The sequence below is a fragment of the Pinus tabuliformis genome, chromosome 3_2 (genome assembly GCF_031772625.1).
Source record: "Pinus tabuliformis cultivar Carrire ecotype Pingquan chromosome 3_2, CPIR1, whole genome shotgun sequence".
Taxonomy (NCBI): Eukaryota; Viridiplantae; Streptophyta; class Pinopsida; order Pinales; family Pinaceae; genus Pinus; species Pinus tabuliformis.
In genome coordinates this window covers 254,761,350-254,783,615 of record NC_142302.1, presented here as the reverse complement: position 1 = coordinate 254,783,615, position 22,266 = coordinate 254,761,350, and the positions used below count along the sequence as shown (strand labels likewise).

Below are 22,266 nucleotides of genomic sequence, written 5' to 3'. Positions count from 1 at the left end.
GAGTCTCCAAAGATCTGAATAGTGAAGGTGTTCTGTGAATAAGCCAACAAAGGAGCAGTCTCAGAGCTGATAATTCGGAAAAATTATTTGATCCTGAGCCCAATCCCACTGAAGCTTTAAGGGAGTGTTGAGCATTTAGGTGAATGACAATTCCTGCGCCAGCTATGTTATTTTGGGATGTTCCGTCAAAAAACGCCCAAGGGATGCAATCTTTGATTTGAACTGTCTTGTTTGTATTTTGAGGTCTTTTTTCTTCAGGTTCGGGGATGGAAGAGTAAATGGAGACCGCTTGGATGGCTGTGACAGAAGGCTGGGTTCCTTTATCTTGAAAAATAGCTCTATTTCTAGCAAGCCAGACACCCGAGCAAATGATGGGCGGGAGATTCCTCAGATTCCCCTCCGGGTACTGCTGCCACCAATTTGACCAAGCCTCGTCCAGATTTCCATTTCCCCACTGAAAATTTTTATTCAGCAGCTTCTCAGCCTCCCTCCAGATTTTAGCAGTCTCCGAGCAGCGAAGGAACAGATGATTTATTGAATCCTCTTCCTCTTTACAAAGGGAGCACCTCCCAGGGCCATACATGAATCTAGCCTGGAGGATGTCCCATGTGGGAACCTTCCTTTTAAGGAGACACCAGAGAAAGAGTCGAGCCTTAGCAGGGCATTTGAGCTTCCAGATTTGTTTTGTCCACCACTCGGGATTTTCCCACCCTTTCCTGGATTGTATGAACTTGTAACCATCTTTGGGGGAGTAATCGCCAGTTTCTCCATGGGCCCAGATCAGGCTATCTGGGTTGTCTGTAATTCTAACATTCGAGCGAACAAGTTCTTGGGTGAAAGAAGACCATTCGTTCCACCACCTCTGATCCAGCTGAAGATCTCCTCCATCTTTCCAAGCCTGACTCCAGATGCTCGAATGACCCACCTTTTCCACTTGATCAAGAGTTAAAATATTTTTGTCTTCTAAGTGCCTGATTAGTTCAGGTGAAAGGGCATAGTTTCTATTGCAGCCGATCCATGGATCTTTCCCAATCTTCAGATTTCTACCATTTCCAATCTTCCATGCCAAGCCTTGTTCAATTACCTTGAACGAATCCACAGTTGCCTTCCATATCACTGATGCATTCTGTTTGTTCTTAACTGGGTTCCTTATCCATTCCTCCAGTGGGACCGGGTCTATATATTTCCTTCTGATCACTTTGGTCCATAAATTTTCCATCTTTATCAGCCTCCATCCCAATTTTGCTGCCAGAGAAAGACTGAAGTCTGGAAGATTTTTAATCCCCCAACCACCCCAGTCTTTGGACCTTGCCACCTTGTCCCAGCCCACCCATGGAAGTACTGGGTTTTCCTTGGCACCATCCCAAAGAAATCTACTGCATAGCCTTCTGATCTTTTCCATGATGCCCTTGGGGACCCACGTAAGAGTAGCCCAGTAGACTGGAATGGCCAAAAGCACTGATTTTATTAGAGTCAATCTGCCCGCTCTTGAAAGCCATTTAAAACTCCAATGGGAGATCCTGGATTCAATTTTTGCAATCAGCCAATTCCAGTCCTCCTTCTTATAAGCATTTGGTTTTAGCCAGAAACCTAGGTACTTGAAAGGAATTTCCAAGGTACTGGTCTGGAAAGGTAAAACTGATTGTAGCCTTACCCTCTCCTGAAATGCTAAACCTGTCATAATCAGCTGGGATTTCCTTTGATTTATCTGCATGCCAGTGGCTTTCAGAAACAGATCTAAGATACTTTTTAGTTCTTTCATTTCAGAGAGCTCAGAATTTGTGAAGATTAAAATATCATCAACAAAAAGGAGGTGAGATATAAATAAATTTGTGGCTACCTCAATACCTTTTACCTTCCCCTCTCTTCTGGCTTTGTGAATCAGCTGGCTGAGACCCTCCGCAACTAGAAGAAAGAGCAGAGGAGACAGAGGGCACCCCTGCCTCAGACCCCTTTGACCTTTGAAAAAAGGGGTGGCCGCTCAATTGATGAGAATTGCATCGCTTACATTCGAAATACATCCCATTATCCAACTGATGAAAGCCGGTTTAAACCCAAGGTGAGTTAGAAGCATCCTGAGATATAACCAATTTATCCTGTCATATGCCTTGGACAAATCAATTTTGATAACAGCACCCTTCTTATTCTTTTGCCTCACACTATGCATGACCTCCTGAGCGACTCCTATTGCTTCATGAATTTGTCTTCCCGATAAAAACCCAAATTGTTCCATAGATATATGTCGAGACAGAATTGGTTTGATTCTGTTTGCTATCACTTTTGCTATGATTTTGTAAATACTATTGCATAGCGATATTGGTCTGAAGTCTTCAAAGCTTTCCGGGACATCCTTCTTTGGAATAAGGGCTATAAACGTAGCATTAAAGGGACTATAGACTTCCCCTTTTTTCCTGGCCTCCTCCACTACTTCTGTGATTTCTGCTCCTATTAGTTCAAAAAAGTGAAGAAAAAACTCTATGGACCATCCATCTGGTCCAGGGCTTTTCTCTTTTGCCATGTTTTTTATTGTAGCTTCCACTTCCTCCTTTGTAACCTCACAGTTTAGGTCCTCCGCTTCATCCTCTTCCACAAATCTCGGGAAACATTGAGCTGTCCTTATTACCTCCGCAATAGTAGTCTCTCTCGGATCTGCGAAGAGCTTTTGGAAGTGATTCTGACCTAAATTTGACAGAGATTGAAAAGTCTGCACTTCCCTTCCTTCTTCATTTTTTAGAGCCCATATTGTATTTGCCGATTTCCTCCCTTTGGCATAATTGTGGAAAAATCTGGTATTTTCATCTCCGGCTTTGAGCCAGATTGCCCTACTCTTTAATCGCCATTCTTCTTCTTTGTCCAGTAGAATTTTAGACTTGAGTTTCTCAAGATGGAGGATTTTTTCCTTTGAGGCCTGCGACAGATAACCATCCTCCTCAATGCTTTCCAGCTTTTTAAGATCCTCACTTATCTTTGAGAATTCCGCATTCTGTGCCTCCTTTCTAGCCTTTGCCCAGCTTATGGTGGCTTTCTTTAATCTTTTAAGGTTTTCCATAAATAACTAGCCTCTATCCTCTAGAGCATTAACTTCCGGGTGCTTCCATGTTTGTTTGAAAAGATTTGAAAAGGACTCCTCTTGTAGCCATGTAGAGTTAAATTTGAAAGGAGCAGGGGGCTTAGGAGGGGGGGAGGTGAATTCTAAATAGATAGGGAAGTGATCTGAGAGCCCTCCTTCTTCAATCCATTGCCTGAACATAGGGATCTTGACTGCCAGTTCCTCATGTATGAAAAAACGATCTAGCCTTTTTGCCACTCTAGCCTCCCCAGTTCTCCTGTTCCTCCAAGTAGGCTTTAGTTTGAGTAAGTTTATGTCTAGGAGGTTATTGTCAGAGAACAGATTTAGGAAAAAGTCTGACAAGGGGTCTTCCCTGGCTGAAGGACCCCATGCCTCTGCTCTACCAATCGAGAAATTTAAATCCCCTCCTAGCACCAAATTTTTGTCCTTCAAGAAAGAATTTGCCATCAGCTTATTCCAGAAAGACACCCTGTCCTGGCAGGGGCCATACACATTACAAATGGAAAGGGGGAAGGCAATTTCTGTGGACTGAACTTCCATTCCCATTGCCTGTTTCATCCCCCACAGATTGCTGACCTTTATCCTCCCTTCCTTATAGCCAATTGCCAACCCACCAGAGTGACCTTCTGAATCTATTGAAATAAAATTCCACCCAGGCATCAAAGCATTTAAGGCTGATTCCACCTCGACTCCACTTCCAAGAGTCTCTTGTAGAAAGAGGATATCAGTTTTAGAGTTTAGAAACATCTCCCGCAAAACCAATTTTTTGGGTTTACTGGCTAAACCCCTACAGTTCCATGATGATATGATCATTTGATAACCTCTTCTGGGGGATGCGTTGCTCTAAGTGCCCCTGGGATAGACTGCTGTTTTCCATCTGCTACCTCAAACTTTGCTTTAATCTGAGCCGAAGTAAGATTGGATTTCCTACCTCTTTTCTTCCTAGATTGGCTTTGGGAGGGGAGAGGCCCTATTCCTCCTACTGAGACGCAGGAGATAGCCTTATGATCGAGGGAACGAAGATTATAAGGGCAAGAAGGGAGGGGAGCCGAGGGCCCAGGATCATTAGAAACACCTTCACTGTTCAGATCTAGGGAGGGAAGGGCGGCCGAGATATCCTCTATGCCGGGATTCACATTAATTTCTTCATGAATTAAAATACTATTCTTTTTTAATGAAAAACGAAAATTGTTCGAAGGGGAATGCTCCATACAGACATCCATGGATTCAGCATTAATAACTGGAGGAATGGATGAATCAGAGCACATACCCATTATTCCTTCGGATGGTTGAGACGGCCTTCCAGGTTGATGTTCCTTTGCTGAGATTTCCTCCAGGGCTGGTTCCTTGTCCGCTGAGGTGACCTGGTTTTCCTTATGAGCATAGACCGGCGACTGCACTTCCATTTGAATCTCTGTCTCCATATCAGCAGCATTCAGATCAGATGGGAGATTCTGGGCCAATGTCTCCTTGTCGGCATTATTCAGTTCAGATGTGGGATTCTGACCTTGGAAATGTTGAATAGGACTATATACATTCTCCCACTGAGCCGGCGCCTTTTGAAATCTCCGCCTTCTCCTTCCAAGAGGGCATTCCTTCGCGAGATGCCCGTACTCGTGACACCTATGACACCTGAAGGGCAGGTATTCGTAGTCCAGTATCTGCTCGAAAACCATATCCTTGTATTGCAGATTTATCTTTTTTGCTAGACCTTTACCAGGATTCAACTAACAAGAATACGAGCCATGGCTTTGTTTCGAGTTTGTTTAAAGGTCATGTCAGCTTCCAAAAAGGTTCCCAGTCTATCCCCGATAGCCTTAAACACTGCTTCCGTCCATAAGAAATGGGGCAAGCCAGGAGCCCTGACCCAAACAGGATACACATCTGTTTTCTCATGGCCTGCATCAAACATCGGTGTCCATTTCTTCAAAAGGATTGGAATGTTCCCAATCACCCAATTCCTTGCAATGACCCAATCTGCCGCTTCTTTGCTTTCGAATCTGAACAAGAACCAACCTTTTGCCAGGGTAGAGGCTTCAAAGGCCCTCTCTTCTCCTACCCTCCAGTTCTTTTCTCCCCATTCTTGCAAGAAACTAGAAGAAAATTTCTTCCCTCTCGCCCTGCCCACCACTGTGCAGTCGGCCACCTCCAGGGATTCTTCTATGCTCACCTCCATCCCCGAGACCAAATTCCCTTCCTGCTCCTGCTCGCCGATGGGTCTTTGTTTCTTCCTCTTCTCACCTCTTTTCCTCCCTCCAATATCCTCCTCCCTCTCCTCTCTGTTTACATCGACTCTTTCTGAATCCGGGTTTGAAGGAGTAAACCCTAACTCTGGTCTGCGAGGAAAAGGGAATTCCTCAGTCTCCCGGAAAGAAATATCAGTTGGGGTATGTTTTACCTGAAAACCCGGACCCTCCGCTTGAGTTTCCGCTTGTGGATCTGGGGAAACTGCTATCTCTTTGCCCGGCCTGCCTCCATCGCCTTTTGGGACGCCCTGTTTATGGCGGATGCCCTTCCGGCCTTTTTCTCACCCTGCCGCTCTGCACTTGAAATGAAATTTACAATATCTTCCAAGCCCCCGGAAAGGACTGGCTCTTCAGTGGGCAATCTTCCTTTGCTGCCATGGCTCGAGGGACGGAAGCTTGCATGTAGGGTTCCTTCTCCTGGGGTTGCTGAAAGCTGTGCGCCGAAGAAATCTGGGTGAATAAACTCATTCTCTTCATATCCTTGGGTCAGTTGTATGAAGGATTGTTGGATTCTGAGCGTTTCTGGCGAAAGTGCTCCAGATCTGCAAGAACTGTTGTCTCCAAAGTACCTTTCTATGTTTTTGACTGACGGGTCTTTGCCCCAAACTGACAATATATCTTCCATGACCGGGTCCAGATCCACGAGCTCGGTGGATTTTACCATGGTTACAAACACGAAAAACAGGGTAGAAAACAAAAACAGGCTTACCACCAGCGCTGAGGTCAATGAGTATTTTACTCTTTTTTCCAGCTGTCGCCCAAAACAAAAAAAGCTTACCTCCAGATGCCCGTTCCTCCTTCACTGGTTGCTCAGCACCCCTGTTCAACTTACTCCCTTCCTCCGGTCTACGCGCCCTATGGTAACCCTAGCTTGATCAGTCGGGTCCAGGTTCCATGCAGACCCGCGTTCGAAACCTCCGCCCTCCCATCCTCCCGCCTTCCGATCACATCATTCTTCCTATTACAATTCTAAATTATATGCATGATTTATTATAAACTAAAAAAATATATTATATATGGATTCCAGATATTATGTAAAATTGTAAAAGACAGAAGAAGACAATGAAATAAATTGAAATAATATGAAAAACGAATGGTCATATAAACATACGCATGAACAAAATATTCAATGAATATTGATAATCCAAGAAATATGATTAAAAAAAGTAAACAATGATGAAACAATAGAACCAAGATAAAATAAGTAGTGGAAGTAATACACTGTATTTAAAAATCGAAATTCAACAACTAAAGAATCCGTAAAAAATGAAATTGCATAAAATCCCCAAGAAAATTGATGATATCCTTGATAGTGGTTTTCAATTATAAACTCATTTTTAAAATGGCTTACACTATTTTGAGGTGAAAATGCACAAGGAATTTTTATTTTTTATATACATTAGTCAAATGATATCATTGTAATGGTTTTAACCCATGAGAAGCAAATTATATCCCCATAATTGCAATGATGATGGTTCGAGGTAAACCAATAACCACTAGTCATGATAAATCAAGGTTTGTGGTCAATGATAAATCACTTGGTGTGATTAATGGTTCATTGAAAATCAGAAACAACTTGAGAAGTGAGATTAATAGTTTATTGCAAACTGTGAACCACCTAAGAATTGTAATGGTTGAGGGTAAACCACAAAAACTAAGGATGTGATTTAACCAAATAAAATCATTACATTTCCATATTATTTACATTAATTACAATTCATGGCAATGTTTACAAGAGGGATTAGAAAGAAGGGTTGTCACATAGGTGCTCCATAACCTAGAAACATTATATTGAGTAAAGCTCAATATCCTTGTAGGAGTTAAAAGGAAGAAAAGGTGTCAAGATATAGAAGGAGCAAGAGTATCCTTCCTTCCAATATAAATGTTGAGAAGCCATTATTTGTTAAACATATAACAACATGAAGTATTCGTGACATCCTAATGGTTCCTTGAATCTTAAATGATGATCCTTACCTTTTGAACACCTCACCAGTTTCTTCCTACAATCCTCATGAAGGTTATGAGAATTTTTTCAATTGTGTTCAAAGACATACAAAGTGTAGTGTAGATTCTTGCTTGCATAAGAAGGAGCCTATTACTACATATCACTACAATTGTCCACGAAATGCTCATGATTAATCAATATTATTGATATATTATAAACACAAAAGAAATATTAGCATGCATGTATTGATGATATGCTAAATGTTCACAATGTAAAGTATGCTTCAAAAGTAGAAAAGATGCTATAAAGTTGTCAATATATGATGAAAAAGGAATTGAAAACATAAAATACATTGGATATCCTTCATTGTGTGCATTGAAAAATTTCATTATAGAAACACTTGTATACCACGACATTACAACACTTGTTTTGTGTAGTTAAAATTATTTTTCTCCTAAATGTTGGAACAAAATCATTAATGAAACTATCAAGTGATGCTCATCAATTATCATTCCACAATAGTGTTGTTTAAATATATAAAACTCTTCATAATTTTATAGAAAATTTTCTATAATGGAAATAGGATTTATTTTGATGTTTTATGCCCAGTGTAAGAAAGAGCCATGGAAACATCCACTCCATTGACCTCAATTTTAGATATTTTTATATTATATTCCTAATAAGAGTTCAGAAGAACTCGAGAATTTTTTTGGATGAAGTTTCTTTTCTACAAACCATTCCATAACATTGCATTATATTTAGACTTTTCAAGTGAAATAATGATTGAAATTTTGTGGAATTTATCCAAATAGAGTCAATGTTTAATGCCTTCACAAAGTTTTTTGAAGTGACTTTGATATATATTTTAATTGAGAATAAACTATGTTCTTAGATGGTGTTTCAAAGACAATTTCTAAATTTATAAGAAATTCCAATAAAAAGGTGTTGTTTCTAATAATATAGATGGGAGAAAATTTTTGTTAACATCTTCATTGTTAAAAAAAAATTACTTTCTTTTGAGATGATTTTATGCCATCCAATTGAATATGAAAATTCCAATCCTCTTAAAGTGATTATTCAAGGAATAGTTGGCACTGGAAAGTCTCACTTATTCATTATATTTACCAAGATCTTTCTAATTTGGTAGTTATTTATATTAGGATATTTCTTTTGCTCACTCTAATTGGTATTGATTTATTTAACATACATGCAAAAAAAATACAATATGATCTCAAGATTCCTCTTAAATATATGAAAAAAATACATGCCGAGTCTCCAGAAATATTTCAAGAAGAAATTCAACACATATTGGATATATTTTATTTGAAAAAATGAGCTTTATAGGTCCAATGTTATTCATACAGATAGATTCTCATTTACAAATCTAATCCTTTTAGTGGTATATTCATCATTATTGTGGGTGACATTGGAAAATTACCTCATGTAAGAGATAAATCTTTTTATGCAAGAACAATAGCGGGGAATGTCGTGTGGAAAAATTTCAACATTGTTTTCTCTTTTGATACAATATTCCGACTGTGAGGAAATGATCTAAAACAATCCTTTTTATGAAAAATGTTAACTAATATGACAAATGCCGATCCCTTTACTGATGATTAGGATATTCCCATGTTACATATTGATATGAGATTGCCTCCTACAGAAGAGAGTTTCTTTCATTCAACAATACACTTGATTCCAACAAATAATTTAGTCACCCTCCATAACTAGAAGATGCTAAAATCATTGGATTCTTTAATTGTAAGATGTTTTTTTTTTTTTTTTTTTTTTTTTTTCGAAGAAAAAGCGAACTTTTTATTAAGAGAATAAAAAGTTACATTGCATATGCCGAGCATTTCTGATAGAGCTGCTTGCCAAACCAAGCAATCAAAAAAGTATAAACTCCTTTCTGCCCTTTTGAACACAGAAAACTGAGCAAGTTTTAACTGAAGAAAACAGCTGAGGCAAAACAGCCATGACCAAAACCATGCCTCGTCTGAGAGAGGCAGATCATAAGCAATAAACAGCATACTAAACAGGCCTTTGGGTCTCCTCAACAGAGAGGAAAACAACCCACAAAAAAATATATAATAATATGTATCAGAGTTTTAGAGAAAGAGATGTCTGAGAGAGAAAGTCTAAACAGGTATATATGAGTTAAAAACAGAAAAACAAAACAGTAACTGAAGAGTTATATATAAGGCGGCACATCTGATGAAATGGACTGTCCTTGACAGTCTTCAACTATTTTCCACCCTCCCAAAGCTTGCTGCAGACCTTCCTTAGAAAGCTTGTCCGCGGCATCGTTGCTATCCCTGTAGATATGGCATATGGAGAAAGAGTTAAAAGATGACTTTAGGACCAGAAGTTCTTCCAGCATGGGTTTCAAAATTTGATTTTTGCATGTACTTTTTCCGTTGACCCAATTTACCACATTGAGGGAGTCTCCAAAAATCTGAATAGTGAAGGTCTTTCTGTGAATAAGCCAACAAAGGAGCAGTCTCAGAGCTGATAATTTGGCAAAATTATTTGATCCTGAGCCCAATCCCACTGAAGCTTTAAGGGAGTGTTGAGCATTTAGGTGAATGACAATTCCTGCGCCAGCTATGTTATTTTGGGATGCTCCGTCAAAAAACGCCCAAGGGATGCCATCTTTGATTTGAACTGTCTTGTTTGTATTTTGAGGTCTTTTTTCTTCAGGTTCGGGGATGGAAGAGTAAATGGAGACCGCTTGGATGGCTGTGACAAAAGGCTGGGTTCCTTTATCTTGAAAAATAGCTCTATTTCTAGCAAGCCAGACACCCCAGCAAATGATGGGCGGGAGATTCCTCAGATTCCCCTCCGGGTACTGCTGCCACCAATTTGACCAAGCCTCGTCCAGATTTCCATTTCCCCACTGAAAATTTTTATTCAGCAGCTTCTCAGCCTCCCTCCAGATTTTAGCAGTCTCCGAGCAGCGAAGGAACAGATGATTTATTGAATCCTCTTCCTCTTTACAAAGGGAGCACCTCCCAGGGCCATACATGAATCTAGCCTGGAGGATGTCCCATGTGGGAACCTTCCTTTTAAGGAGACACCAGAGAAAGAGTCGAGCCTTAGCAGGGCATTTGAGCTTCCAGATTTGTTTTGTCCACCACTCGGGATTTTCCCACCCTTTCCTGGATTGTATGAACTTGTAACCATCTTTGGGGGAGTAATCGCCAGTTTCTCCATGGGCCCAGATCAGGCTATCCGGGTTGTCTGTAATTCTTACATTCGAGCGAACAAGTTCTTGGGTGAAAGAAGACCATTCGTTCCACCACCTCTGATCCAGCTGAAGATCTCCTCCATCTTTCCAAGCCTGACTCCAGATGCTCGAATGCCACCACATCCTTTTCCAGCTCTGTGATCGAAGAGTCAATAAAATATTTTTGCCTTCCTTCTGAAGTGCCATTGATGATAGTTCCAGGCTGAAAGGGCATAGTCTTTTTCCATTGCAGCCGATCCTATGGATCTTTCCCAATCTTCAGATTTCTCACCACTATTCCAATCTTCCTTTGGCAGCCTAGGCAATTAGCTTGAACTGGAAGAACTGACAGTTGCCTCCATTTCACTGTAGCATTTGTTTGTCTTAACTTCTCCTTCGCTTCTCCATTTTTTGAGGGACTGCATCATTATATATTTCCTTTCCTCCCTTTGGCATAATTGTGGAAATATCTGGTATTTTCATCTCCGGCTTTGAGCCAGATTGCCCTACTCTTTAATCTGGCCATTCTTCTTCTTTGTCCAGTAGAATTTTAGACTTGAGTTTCTCAAGATGGAGGATTTTTTCCTTTGAGGCCTGCGACAGATAACCATCCTCCTCAATGCTTTCCAGCTTTTTAAGATCCTCACTTATCTTTGAGAATTCCGCATTCTGTGCCTCCTTTCTAGCCTTTGCCCAGCTTATGGTGGCTTTCTTTAATCTTTTAAGGTTTTCCATAAATAAGTAGCCTCTATCCTCTGGAGCATTGACTTCCGGGTGCTTCCATGTTTGTTTGAAAAGATTTGAAAAGGACTCCTCTTGTAGCCATGTAGAGTTAAATTTGAAAGGAGCAGGGGGCTTAGGAGGGGGGGAGGTGAATTCTAAATAGATAGGGAAGTGATCTGAGAGCCCTCCTTCTTCAATCCATTGCCTGAACATAGGGATCTTGACTGCCAGTTCCTCATGTATGAAAAAACGATCTAGCCTTTTTGCCACTCTAGCCTCCCCAGTTCTCCTGTTCCTCCAAGTAGGCTTTAGTTTGAGTAAATTTATGTCTAGGAGGTTATTGTCAGAGAACAGATTTAGGAAAAAGTCTGACAAGGGGTCTTCCCTGGCTGAAGGACCCCATGCCTCTGCTCTACCAATCGAGAAATTTAAATCCCCTCCTAGCACCAAATTTTTGTCCTTCAAGAAGGAATTTGCCATCAGCTTATTCCAAAAAGTCACCCTGTCCTGGCAGGGCCCATACACATTACAAATGGAAAGGGGGAATGCAATTTCTGTGGACTGAACTTCCATTCCCATTGCCTGTTTCATCCCCCACAGATTGCTGACCTTTATCCTCCCTTCCTTATAGCCAATTGCCAACCCACCAGAGTGACCTTCTGAATCTATTGCAATAAATTTCCACCCAGGCATCAAAGCATTTAAGGCTGATTCCACCTCGACTCCACTTCCAAGAGTCTCTTGGAGAAAGAGGATATCAGTTTTAGAGTTTAGAAACATCTCCCGCAAAACCAGTTTTTTGGGTTTACTGGCTAAACCCCTACAGTTCCATGATGATATGATCATTTGATAACCTCTTCTGGGGGATGCGCTGCTCTAAGTGCCCCTGGGATAGACTGCTGTTTTCCATCTGCTACCTCAAACTTTGCTTTAATCTGAGCCGAAGTGAGATTGGATTTCCTACCTCTTTTCTTCCTAGATTGGCTTTGGGAGGGGAGAGGCCCTATTCCTCCTACTGAGACGCAGGAGATAGCCTTATGATCGAGGGAACGAAGATTGTAAGGGCATGAAGGGAGGAGAGCCGAGGGCCCAGGATCATTAGAAACACCTTCACTGTTCAGATCTAGGGAGGGAAGGGCGGCCGAGATATCCTCTATGCCGGGATTCACATTAATTTCTTCATGAATTAAAATACTATTCTTTTTTAATGAAAAAACAAAATTGTTCGAAGGGGAATGCTCCATACAGACATCCATGGATTCAGCATTAATAACTGGAGGAATGGATGAATCAGAGCACATACCCATTATTCCTTCGGATGGTTGAGACGGCCTTCCAGGTTGATGATCCTTTGCTGAGATTTCCTCCGGGGCTGGTTCCTTGTCCGCTGAGGTGACCTGGTTTTCCTTATGAGCATAGACCGCTGACTGCACTTCCATTTGAATCTCTGTCTCATTATCAGCAGCATTCAGATCAGATGGGAGAGTCTGGGCCAATGTCTCCTTGTCGGCATTATTCAGTTCAGATGTGGGATTCTGACCTTGGAAATGTTGAATAGGACTATATACATTCTCCCACTGAGCCGGCGCCTTTTGAAATCTCCGCCTTCTCCTTCCAAGAGGGCATTCCTTCGCGAGATGCCCGTACTCGTGACACCTATGACACCTGAAGGGCAGGTATTCGTAGTCCAGTATCTGCTCGAAAACCATATCCTTGTATTGCAGATTTATCTTTTTTGCTAGACCTTTACCAGGATTCAAACTGACAAGAATGCGAGCCATGGCTTTGTTTCGAGTTTGTTTAAAGGTCATGTCAGCTTCCAAAAAGGTTCCCAGTCTATCCCCGATAGCCTTAAACACTGCTTCCGTACATAAGAAATGGGGCAAGCCAGGAGCCCTGACCCAAACAGGATACACATCTGTTTTCTCACGGCCTGCATCAAACATCGGTGTCCATTTCTTCAAAAGGATTGGAATGTTCCCAATCACCCAATTCCTTGCAATGACCCAATCTGCCGCTTCTTTGCTTTCGAATCTGAACAAGAACCAACCTTTTGCCAGGGTAGAGGCTTCAAAGGCCCTCTCTTCTCCTACCCTCCAGTTCTTTTCTCCCCATTCTTGCAAGAAACTAGAAGAAAATTTCTTCCCTCTCGCCCTGCCCACCACTGTGCAGTCGGCCACCTCCAGGGATTCTTCTATGCTCACCTCCATCCCCAAGACCAAATTCCCTTCCAGCTCCTGCTCGCCGATGGGTCTTTGTTTCTTCCTCTTCTCACCTCTTTTCCTCCCTCCAATATCCTCCTCCCTCTCCTCTCTGTTTACATCGACTCTTTCTGAATCCGGGTTTGAAGGAGTAAACCCTAACTCTGGTCTGCGAGGAAAAGGGAATTCCTCAGTCTCCCGGAAAGAAATATCAGTTGGGGTATGGTTTACCTGAAAACCCGGACCCTCCGCTTGAGTTTCCGCTTGTGGATCTGGGGAAACTGCTATCTCTTTGCCCGGCCTGCCTCCATCGCCTTTTGAGACGCCCTGTTCCTTCCCGATGGAAGCCCTAGTTATGGCGGATGCCCTTCCGGCCTTTTTCTCACCCGGCCGCTCTGCACTTGAAATGAAATTTACAATATCTTCCAAGCCCCCGGAAAGGACTGGCTCTTCAATGGGCAATCTTCCTTTGCTGCCATGGCTCGAGGGACGGAAGCTTGCATGTAGGGTTCCTTCTCCTGGGGTTGTTGAAAGCTGTGCGCCGAAGAAATCTGGGTGAATAAACTCATTCTCTTCATATCCTTGTGTCAGTTGTATGAAGGATTGTTGGATTCTGAGTGTTTTTGGCGAAAGTGCTCCAGATCTGCAAGAACTGTTGTCTCCAAAGTACCTTTCTATGTTTTTGACTGACGGGTCTTTGCCCCAAACTGACAATATATCTTCCATGACCGGGTCCAGATCCACGAGCTCGGTGGATTTTACCATGGTTACAAACACGAAAAACAGGGTAGAAAACAAAAACAGGCTTACCACCAGCGCTGAGGTCAATGAGTATTTTACTCTTTTATCCAGCTGTCGCCCAAAACAAATAAAGCTTACCTCTAGATGCCTGTTCCTCCTTCACTGGTTGCTCAGCACCCCTGTTCAACTTACTCCCTTCCTCCGGTCTACGCGCCCTATGGTAACCCTAGCTTGATCAGTCGGGTCCAGGTTCCATGCAGATCCGCGTTCGAAACCTCCGCCCTCCCATCCTCCCGCCTTCCGATCACATCATTCTTCCTATTACAATTCTAAATTATATGCATGATTTATTATAAACTAAAAAAATATATTATATATGGATTCCAGATATTATGTAAAATTGTAAAAGACAGAAGAAGACAATGAAATAAATTGAAATAATATGAAAAACGAATGGTCATATAAACATACGCATGAACAAAATATTCAATGAATATTGATAATCCAAGAAATATGATTAAAAAAAGTAAACAATGATGAAACAATAGAACCAAGATAAAATAAGTAGTGGAAGTAATACACTGTATTTAAAAATCGAAATTCAACAACTAAAGAATCCGTAAAAAATGAAATTGCATAAAATCCCCAAGAAAATTGATGATATCCTTGATAGTGGTTTTCAATTATAAACTCATTTTTAAAATGGCTTACATTATTTTGAGGTGAAAATGCACAAGGAATTTTTATTTTTTATATACATTAGTCAAATGATATCATTGTAATGGTTTTAACCCATGAGAAGCAAATTATATCCCCATAATTGCAATGATGATGGTTCGAGGTAAACCAATAACCACTAGTCATGATAAATCAAGGTTTGTGGTCAATGATAAATCACTTGGTGTGATTAATGGTTCATTGAAAATCAGAAACAACTTGAGAAGTGAGATTAATAGTTTATTGCAAACTGTGAACCACCTAAGAATTGTAATGGTTGAGGGTAAACCACAAAAACTAAGGATGTGATTTAACCAAATAAAATCATTACATTTCCATATTATTTACATTAATTACAATTCATGGCAATGTTTACAAGAGGGATTAGAAAGAAGGGTTGTCACATAGGTGCTCCATAACCTAGAAACATTATATTGAGTAAAGCTCAATATCCTTGTAGGAGTTAAAAGGAAGAAAAGGTGTCAAGATATAGAAGGAGCAAGAGTATCCTTCCTTCCAATATAAATGTTGAGAAGCCATTATTTGTTAAACATATAACAACATGAAGTATTCGTGACATCCTAATGGTTCCTTGAATCTTAAATGATGATCCTTACCTTTTGAACACCTCACAAGTTTCTTCCTACAATCCTCATGAAGGTTATGAGAATTTTTTCAATTGTGTTCAAAGACATACAAAGTGTAGTGTAGATTCTTGCTTGCATAAGAAGGAGCCTATTACTACATATCACTACAATTGTCCACGAAATGCTCATGATTAATCAATATTATTGATATATTATAAACACAAAAGAAATATTAGCATGCATGTATTGATGATATGCTAAATGTTCACAATGTAAAGTATGCTTCAAAAGTAGAAAAGATGCTATAAAGTTGTCAATATATGATGAAAAAAGAATTGAAAACATAAAATACATTGGATATCCTTCATTGTGTGCATTGAAAAATTTCATTATAGAAACACTTGTATACCACGACATTACAACACTTGTTTTGTGTAGTTAAAATTATTTTTCTCCTAAATGTTGGAACAAAATCATTAATGAAACTATCAAGTGATGCTCATCAATTATCATTCCACAATAGTGTTGTTTAAATATATAAAACTCTTCATAATTTTATAGAAAATTTTCTATAATGGAAATAGGATTTATTTTGATGTTTTATGCCCAGTGTAAGAAAGAGCCATGGAAACATCCACTCCATTGACCTCAATTTTAGATATTTTTATATTATATTCCTAATAAGAGTTCAGAAGAACTCGAGAATTTTTTTGGATGAAGTTTCTTTTCTACAAACCATTCCATAACATTGCATTATATTTAGACTTTTCAAGTGAAATAATGATTGAAATTTTGTGGAATTTATCCAAATAGAGTCAATGTTTAATGCCTTCACAAAGTTTTTTGAAGTGACTTTGATATATATTTTAATTGAGAATAAACTATGTTCTTAGATGGTGTTTCAAAGACAATTTCTAAATTTATAAGAAATTCCAATAAAAAGGTGTTGTTTCTAATAATATAGATGGGAGAAAATTTTTGTTAACATCTTCATTGTTAAAAAAAAATTTCTTTCTTTTGAGATGATTTTATGCCATCCAATTGAATATGAAAATTCCAATCCTCTTAAAGTGATTATTCAAGGAATAGTTGGCACTGGAAAGTCTCACTTATTCATTATATTTACCAAGATCTTTCTAATTTGGTAGTTATCTATATTAGGATATTTCTTTTGCTCACTCTAATTGGTATTGATTTATTTAACATACATGCAAAAAAAATACAATATGATCTCAAGATTCCTCTTAAATATATGAAAAAAATACATGCCGAGTCTCCAAAAATATTTCAAGAAGAAATTCGACACATATTGGATATATTTTATTTGAAAAAATGAGCTTTATAGGTCCAATGTTATTCATATAGATAGATTCTCATTTACAATTATGGTCCTTTTAGTGGTAGATTCATCATTATTGTGGGTGACATTGGAAAATTACCTCATGTAAGAGATAAATCTTTTTATGCAAGAACAATAGCGGGGAATGTCGTGTGGAAAAATTTCAACATTGTTTTCTCTTTTGATACAATATTCCGACTGTGAGGAAATGATCTAAAACAATCCTTTTTATGAAAAATGTTAACTAATATGACAAATGCCGATCCCTTTACTGATGATTAGGATATTCCCATGTTACATATTGATATGAGATTGCCTCCTACAGAAGAGAGTTTCTTTCATTCAACAATGCACTTGATTCCAACAAATAATTTAGTCACCCTCCATAACTAGAAGATGCTAAAATCATTGGATTCTTTAATTGTAAGACGTTTTTTTTTTTTTTTTTTCGAAGAAAAAACGAACTTTTTATTAAGAGAATAAAAAGTTACATTGCATATGCCGAGCATTTCTGATAGAGCTGCTTGCCAAACCAAGCAATCAAAAAAGTATAAACTCCTTTCTGCCCTTTTGAACGCAGAAAACTGAGCAAGTTTTAACTGAAGAAAACAGCTGAGGCAAAACAGCCATGACCAAAACCATGCCTCGTCTGAGAGAGGCAGATCATAAGCATTAAACAGCATACTAAACAGGTCTCTGGGTCTCCTCAACAGAGAGGAAAACAACCCACAAAAAAATATATAATAATATGTATCAGAGTTTTAGAGAAAGAGATGTCTGAGAGAGAAAGTCTAAACAGGTATATATGAGTTAAAAACAGAAAAACAAAACAGTAACTGAAGAGTTATATATAAGGCGGCACATCTGATGAAATGGACTGTCCTTGACAGTCTTCAACTATTTTCCACCCTCCCAAAGCTTGCTGCAGACCTTCCTTAGAAAGCTTGTCCGCGGCATCGTTGCTGTCCCTGTAGATATGGCATATGGAGAAAGAGTTAAAAGATGACTTTAGGACCAGAAGTTCTTCCAGCATGGGTTTCAAAATTTGATTTTTGCATGTACTTTTTCCGTTGACCCAATTTACCACATTGAGGGAGTCTCCAAAGATCTGAATAGTGAAGGTGTTTCTGTGAATAAGCCAACAAAGGAGCAGTCTCAGAGCTGATAATTCGGCAAAATTATTTGATCCTGAGCCCAATCCCACTGAAGCTTTAAGGGAGTGTTGAGCATTTAGGTGAATGACAATTCCTGCGCCAGCTATGTTATTTTGGGATGCTCCGTCAAAAAACGCCCAAGGGATGCCATCTTTGATTTGAACTGTCTTGTTTGTATTTTGTGGTCTTTTTTCTTCAGGTTCGGGGATGGAAGAGTAAATGGAGACCGCTTGGATGGCTGTGACAGAAGGCTGGGTTCCTTTATCTTGAAAAATAGCTCTGTTTCTAGCAAGCCAGACACCCCAGCAAATGATGGGCGGAAGATTCCTCAGATTCCCCTCCGGGTACTGCTGCCACCAATTTGACCAAGCCTCGTCCAGATTTCCATTTCCCCACTGAAAATATTTATTCAGCAGCTTCTCAGCCTCCCTCCAGATTTTAGCAGTCTCCGAGCAGCGAAGGAACAAATGATTTATTAAATCCTCTTCGTCTTTACAAAGGGAGCACCTCCCAGGGCCATACACGAATCTAGCCTGGAGGATGTCCCATGTGGGAACCTTCCTTTTAAGGAGACACCAGAGAAAGAGTCGAGCCTTAGCAGGGCATTTGAGCTTCCAGATTTGTTTTGTCCACCACTCGGGATTTTCCCACCCTTTCCTGGATTGTATGAACTTGTAACCATCTTTGGGGGAGTAATCGCCAGTTTCTCCATGGGCCCAGATCAGGCTATCCGGGTTGTCTGTAATTCTTACATTCGAGCGAACAAGTTCTTGGGTGAAAGAAGACCATTCGTTCCACCACCTCTGATCCAGCTGAAGATCTCCTCCATCTTTCCAAGCCTGACTCCAGATGCTCGAATGACCCACCTTTTCCACCTGATCAAGAGTTAAAATATTTTTGTCTTCTAAGTGCCTGATTAGTTCAGGTGAAAGGGCATAGTTTTCATTGCAGCCGATCCATGGATCTTTCCCAATCTTCAGATTTCTACCGTTTCCAATCTTCCATGCCAAGCCTTGTTCAATTACCTTGAACGAATCCACAGTTGCCTTCCATATCACTGATGCATTCTGTTTGTTCTTAACTGGGTTCCTTATCCATTCCTCCAGAGGGACCGGGTCTATATATTTCCTTCTGATCACTTTGGTCCATAAATTTTCCATCTTTATCAGCCTCCATCCCGATTTTGCTGCCAGAGAAAGACTGAAGTCTGGAAGATTTTTAATCCCCCAACCACCCCAGTCTTTGGACCTTGCCACCTTGTCCCAGCCCACCCATGGAAGTACTGGGTTTTCCTTGGCACCATCCCAAAGAAATCTACTGCAGAGCTTTCTGATCTTTTCCATGATGCCCTTGGGGACCCACGTAAGAGCAGCCCAGTAGACTGGAATGGCCAAAAGCACTGATTTTATTAGAGTCAATCTGCCCGCTCTTGAGAGCCATTTAAAACTCCAATGGGAGATCCTGGATTCAATTTTTGCAATCAGCCAATTCCAGTCCTCCTTCTTATAAGCATTTGGTTTTAGCCAGAAACCTAGGTACTTGAAAGGAATTTCCAAGGTACTGGGCTGGAAAGGTAAAACTGATTGTAGCCTTACCCTCTCCTGAACTGCTAAACCTGTCATAATCAGCTGGGATTTCCTTTGATTTATCTGCATGCCAGTGGCTTTCAGAAACAGATCTAAGATACATTTTAGTTCTTTCATTTCAGAGAGCTCAGAATTTGTGAAGATTAAAATATCATCAACAAAAAGGAGGTGAGATATAAATAAATTTGTGGCTACCTCAATACCTTTTACCTTCCCCTCTCTTCTGGCTTTGTGAATCAGCTGGCTGAGACCCTCCGCAACTAGAAGAAAGAGCAGAGGAGACAGAGGGCACCCCTGCCTCAGACCCCTTTGACCTTTGAAAAAAGGGGTGGCCGCTCCATTGATGAGAATTGCATAGCTTACATTCGAAATACATCCCATTATCCAACTGATGAAAGCCGGTTTAAACCCAAGGTGAGTTAGAAGCATCCTAAGATATAACCAATTTATCCTGTCATATGCCTTGGAAAAATCAATTCTGATAACAGCACCCTTCTTATTCTTTTGCCTCACACTATGCATGACCTCCTGAGCGACTCCTATTGCTTCATGAATTTGTCTTCCCGATAAAAACCCAAATTGTTCCATAGATATATGTCGAGACAGAATTGGTTTGATTCTGTTTGCTATCACTTTTGCTATGATTTTGTAAATACTATTGCATAGCGATATTGGTCTGAAGTCTTCAAAGCTTTCCGGGACATCCTTCTTTGGAATAAGGGCTATAAACGTAGCATTAAAGGGACTATAGACTTCCCCTTTTTTCCTGGCCTCCTCCACTACTTCTGTGATTTCTGCTCCTATTAGTTCAAAAAAGTGAAGAAAAAGCTCTATGGACCATCCATCTGGTCCAGGGCTTTTCTCTTTTGCCATGGATTTTATTGTAGCTTCCACTTCCTCCTTTGTAACCTCACAGTTTAGGTCCTCTGCTTCATCCTCTTCCACAAATCTCGGGAAACATTGAGCTGTCCTTATTACCTCCGCAATAGTAGTCTCTCCTGGATCTGCAAAGAGCTTTTGGAAGTGATTCTGACCTAAATTTGACAGAGATTGAAAAGTCTGCACTTCCCTTCCTTCTTCATTTTTTAGAGCCCATATTGTATTTGCCGATTTCCTCCCTTTGGCATAATTGTGGAAATATCTGGTATTTTCATCTCCGGCTTTGAGCCAGATTGCCCTACTCTTTAATCGCCATTCTTCTTCTTTGTCCAGTAGAATTTTAGACTTGAGTTTCTCAAGATGGAGGATTTTTTCCTTTGAGGCCTGCGACAGATAACCATCCTCCTCAATGCTTTCCAGCTTTTTAAGATCCTCACTTATCTTTGAGAATTCCGCATTCTGAGCCTCCTTTCTAGCCTTTGCCCAGCTTATGGTGGCTTTCTTTAATCTTTTAAGGTTTTCCATAAATAAATAGCCTCTATCCTCTGGAGCATTAACTTCCGGGTGCTTCCATGTTTGTTTGAAAAGATTTGAAAAGGACTCCTCTTGTAGCCATGTAGAGTTAAATTTGAAAGGAGCAGGGGGCTTAGGAGGGGGGGAGGTGAATTCTAAATAGATAGGGAAGTGATCTGAGAGCCCTCCTTCTTCAATCCATGGCCTGAACATAGGGATCTTGACTGCCAATTCCTCATGTACGAAAAAACGATCTAGCCTTTTTGCCACTCTAGCCTCCCCAGTTCTCCTGTTCCTCCAAGTAGGCTTTAGTTTGAGTAAATTTATGTCTAGGAGGTTATTGTCAGAGAACAGATTTAGGAAAAAGTCTGACAAGGGGTCTTCCCTGGCTGAAGGACCCCATGCCTCTGCTCTACCAATCGAGAAATTTAAATTCCCTCCTAGCACCAAATTTTTGTCCTTCAAGAAGGAATTTGCCATCAGCTTATTCCAGAAAGTCACCCTGTCCTGGCAGGGCCCATACACATTACAAATGGAAAGGGGGAATGCAATTTCTGTGGACTGAACTTCCATTCCCATTGCCTGTTTCATCCCCCATAGATTGCTGACCTTTATTCTCCCTTCCTTATAGCCAATTGCCAACCCACCAGAGTGACCTTCTGAATCTATTGCAATAAAATTCCACCCAGGCATCAAAGCATTTAAGGTTGATTCCACCTCGACTCCACTTCCAAGAGTCTCTTGTAGAAAGAGGATATCAGTTTTAGAGTTTAGAAACATCTCCCGCAAAACCAATTTTTTGGGTTTACTGGCTAAACCCCTACAGTTCCATGATGATATGATCATTTGATAACCTCTTCTGGGGGATGCGCTGCTCTAAGTGCCCCTAGGATAGACTGCTGTTTTCCATCTGCTACCTCAAACTTTGCTTTAATCTGAGCCGAAGTGAGATTGGATTTCCTACCTCTTTTCTTCCTAGATTGGCTTTGGGAGGGGAGAGGCCCTATTCCTCCTACTGAGACGCAGGAGATAGCCTTATGATCGAGGGAACGAAGATTATAAGGGCAAGAAGGGAGGGGAGCCGAGGGACCAGGATCATTAGAAACACCTTCACTGTTCAGATCTAGGGAGGGAAGGGCGGCCGAGATATCCTCTATGCCGGGATTCACATTAATTTCTTCATGAATTAAAATACTATTCTTTTTAATGAAAAACCAAAATTGTTCGAAGGGGAATGCTCCATACAGACATCCATGGATTCAACATTAATAACTGGAGGAATGGATGAATCAGAGCACATACCCATTATTCCTTCGGATGGTTGAGACGGCCTTCCAGG

At 40.4% G+C, this 22,266-nt stretch overlaps 1 protein-coding gene across 1 annotated transcript; it reads right to left on the bottom strand.

Moving 5' to 3' along the window:
* Nucleotides 1-3,055: 3,055 nt before the first annotated feature.
* LOC149180639 (uncharacterized) lies at nucleotides 3,056-3,817 on the bottom strand. Its single transcript, XM_089413940.1, has one exon. The coding sequence runs from the start codon at nucleotides 3,815-3,817 to the stop codon at nucleotides 3,056-3,058; it is 762 nt and encodes a 253-aa protein (XP_089270066.1).
* Nucleotides 3,818-22,266: the final 18,449 nt, after the last annotated feature.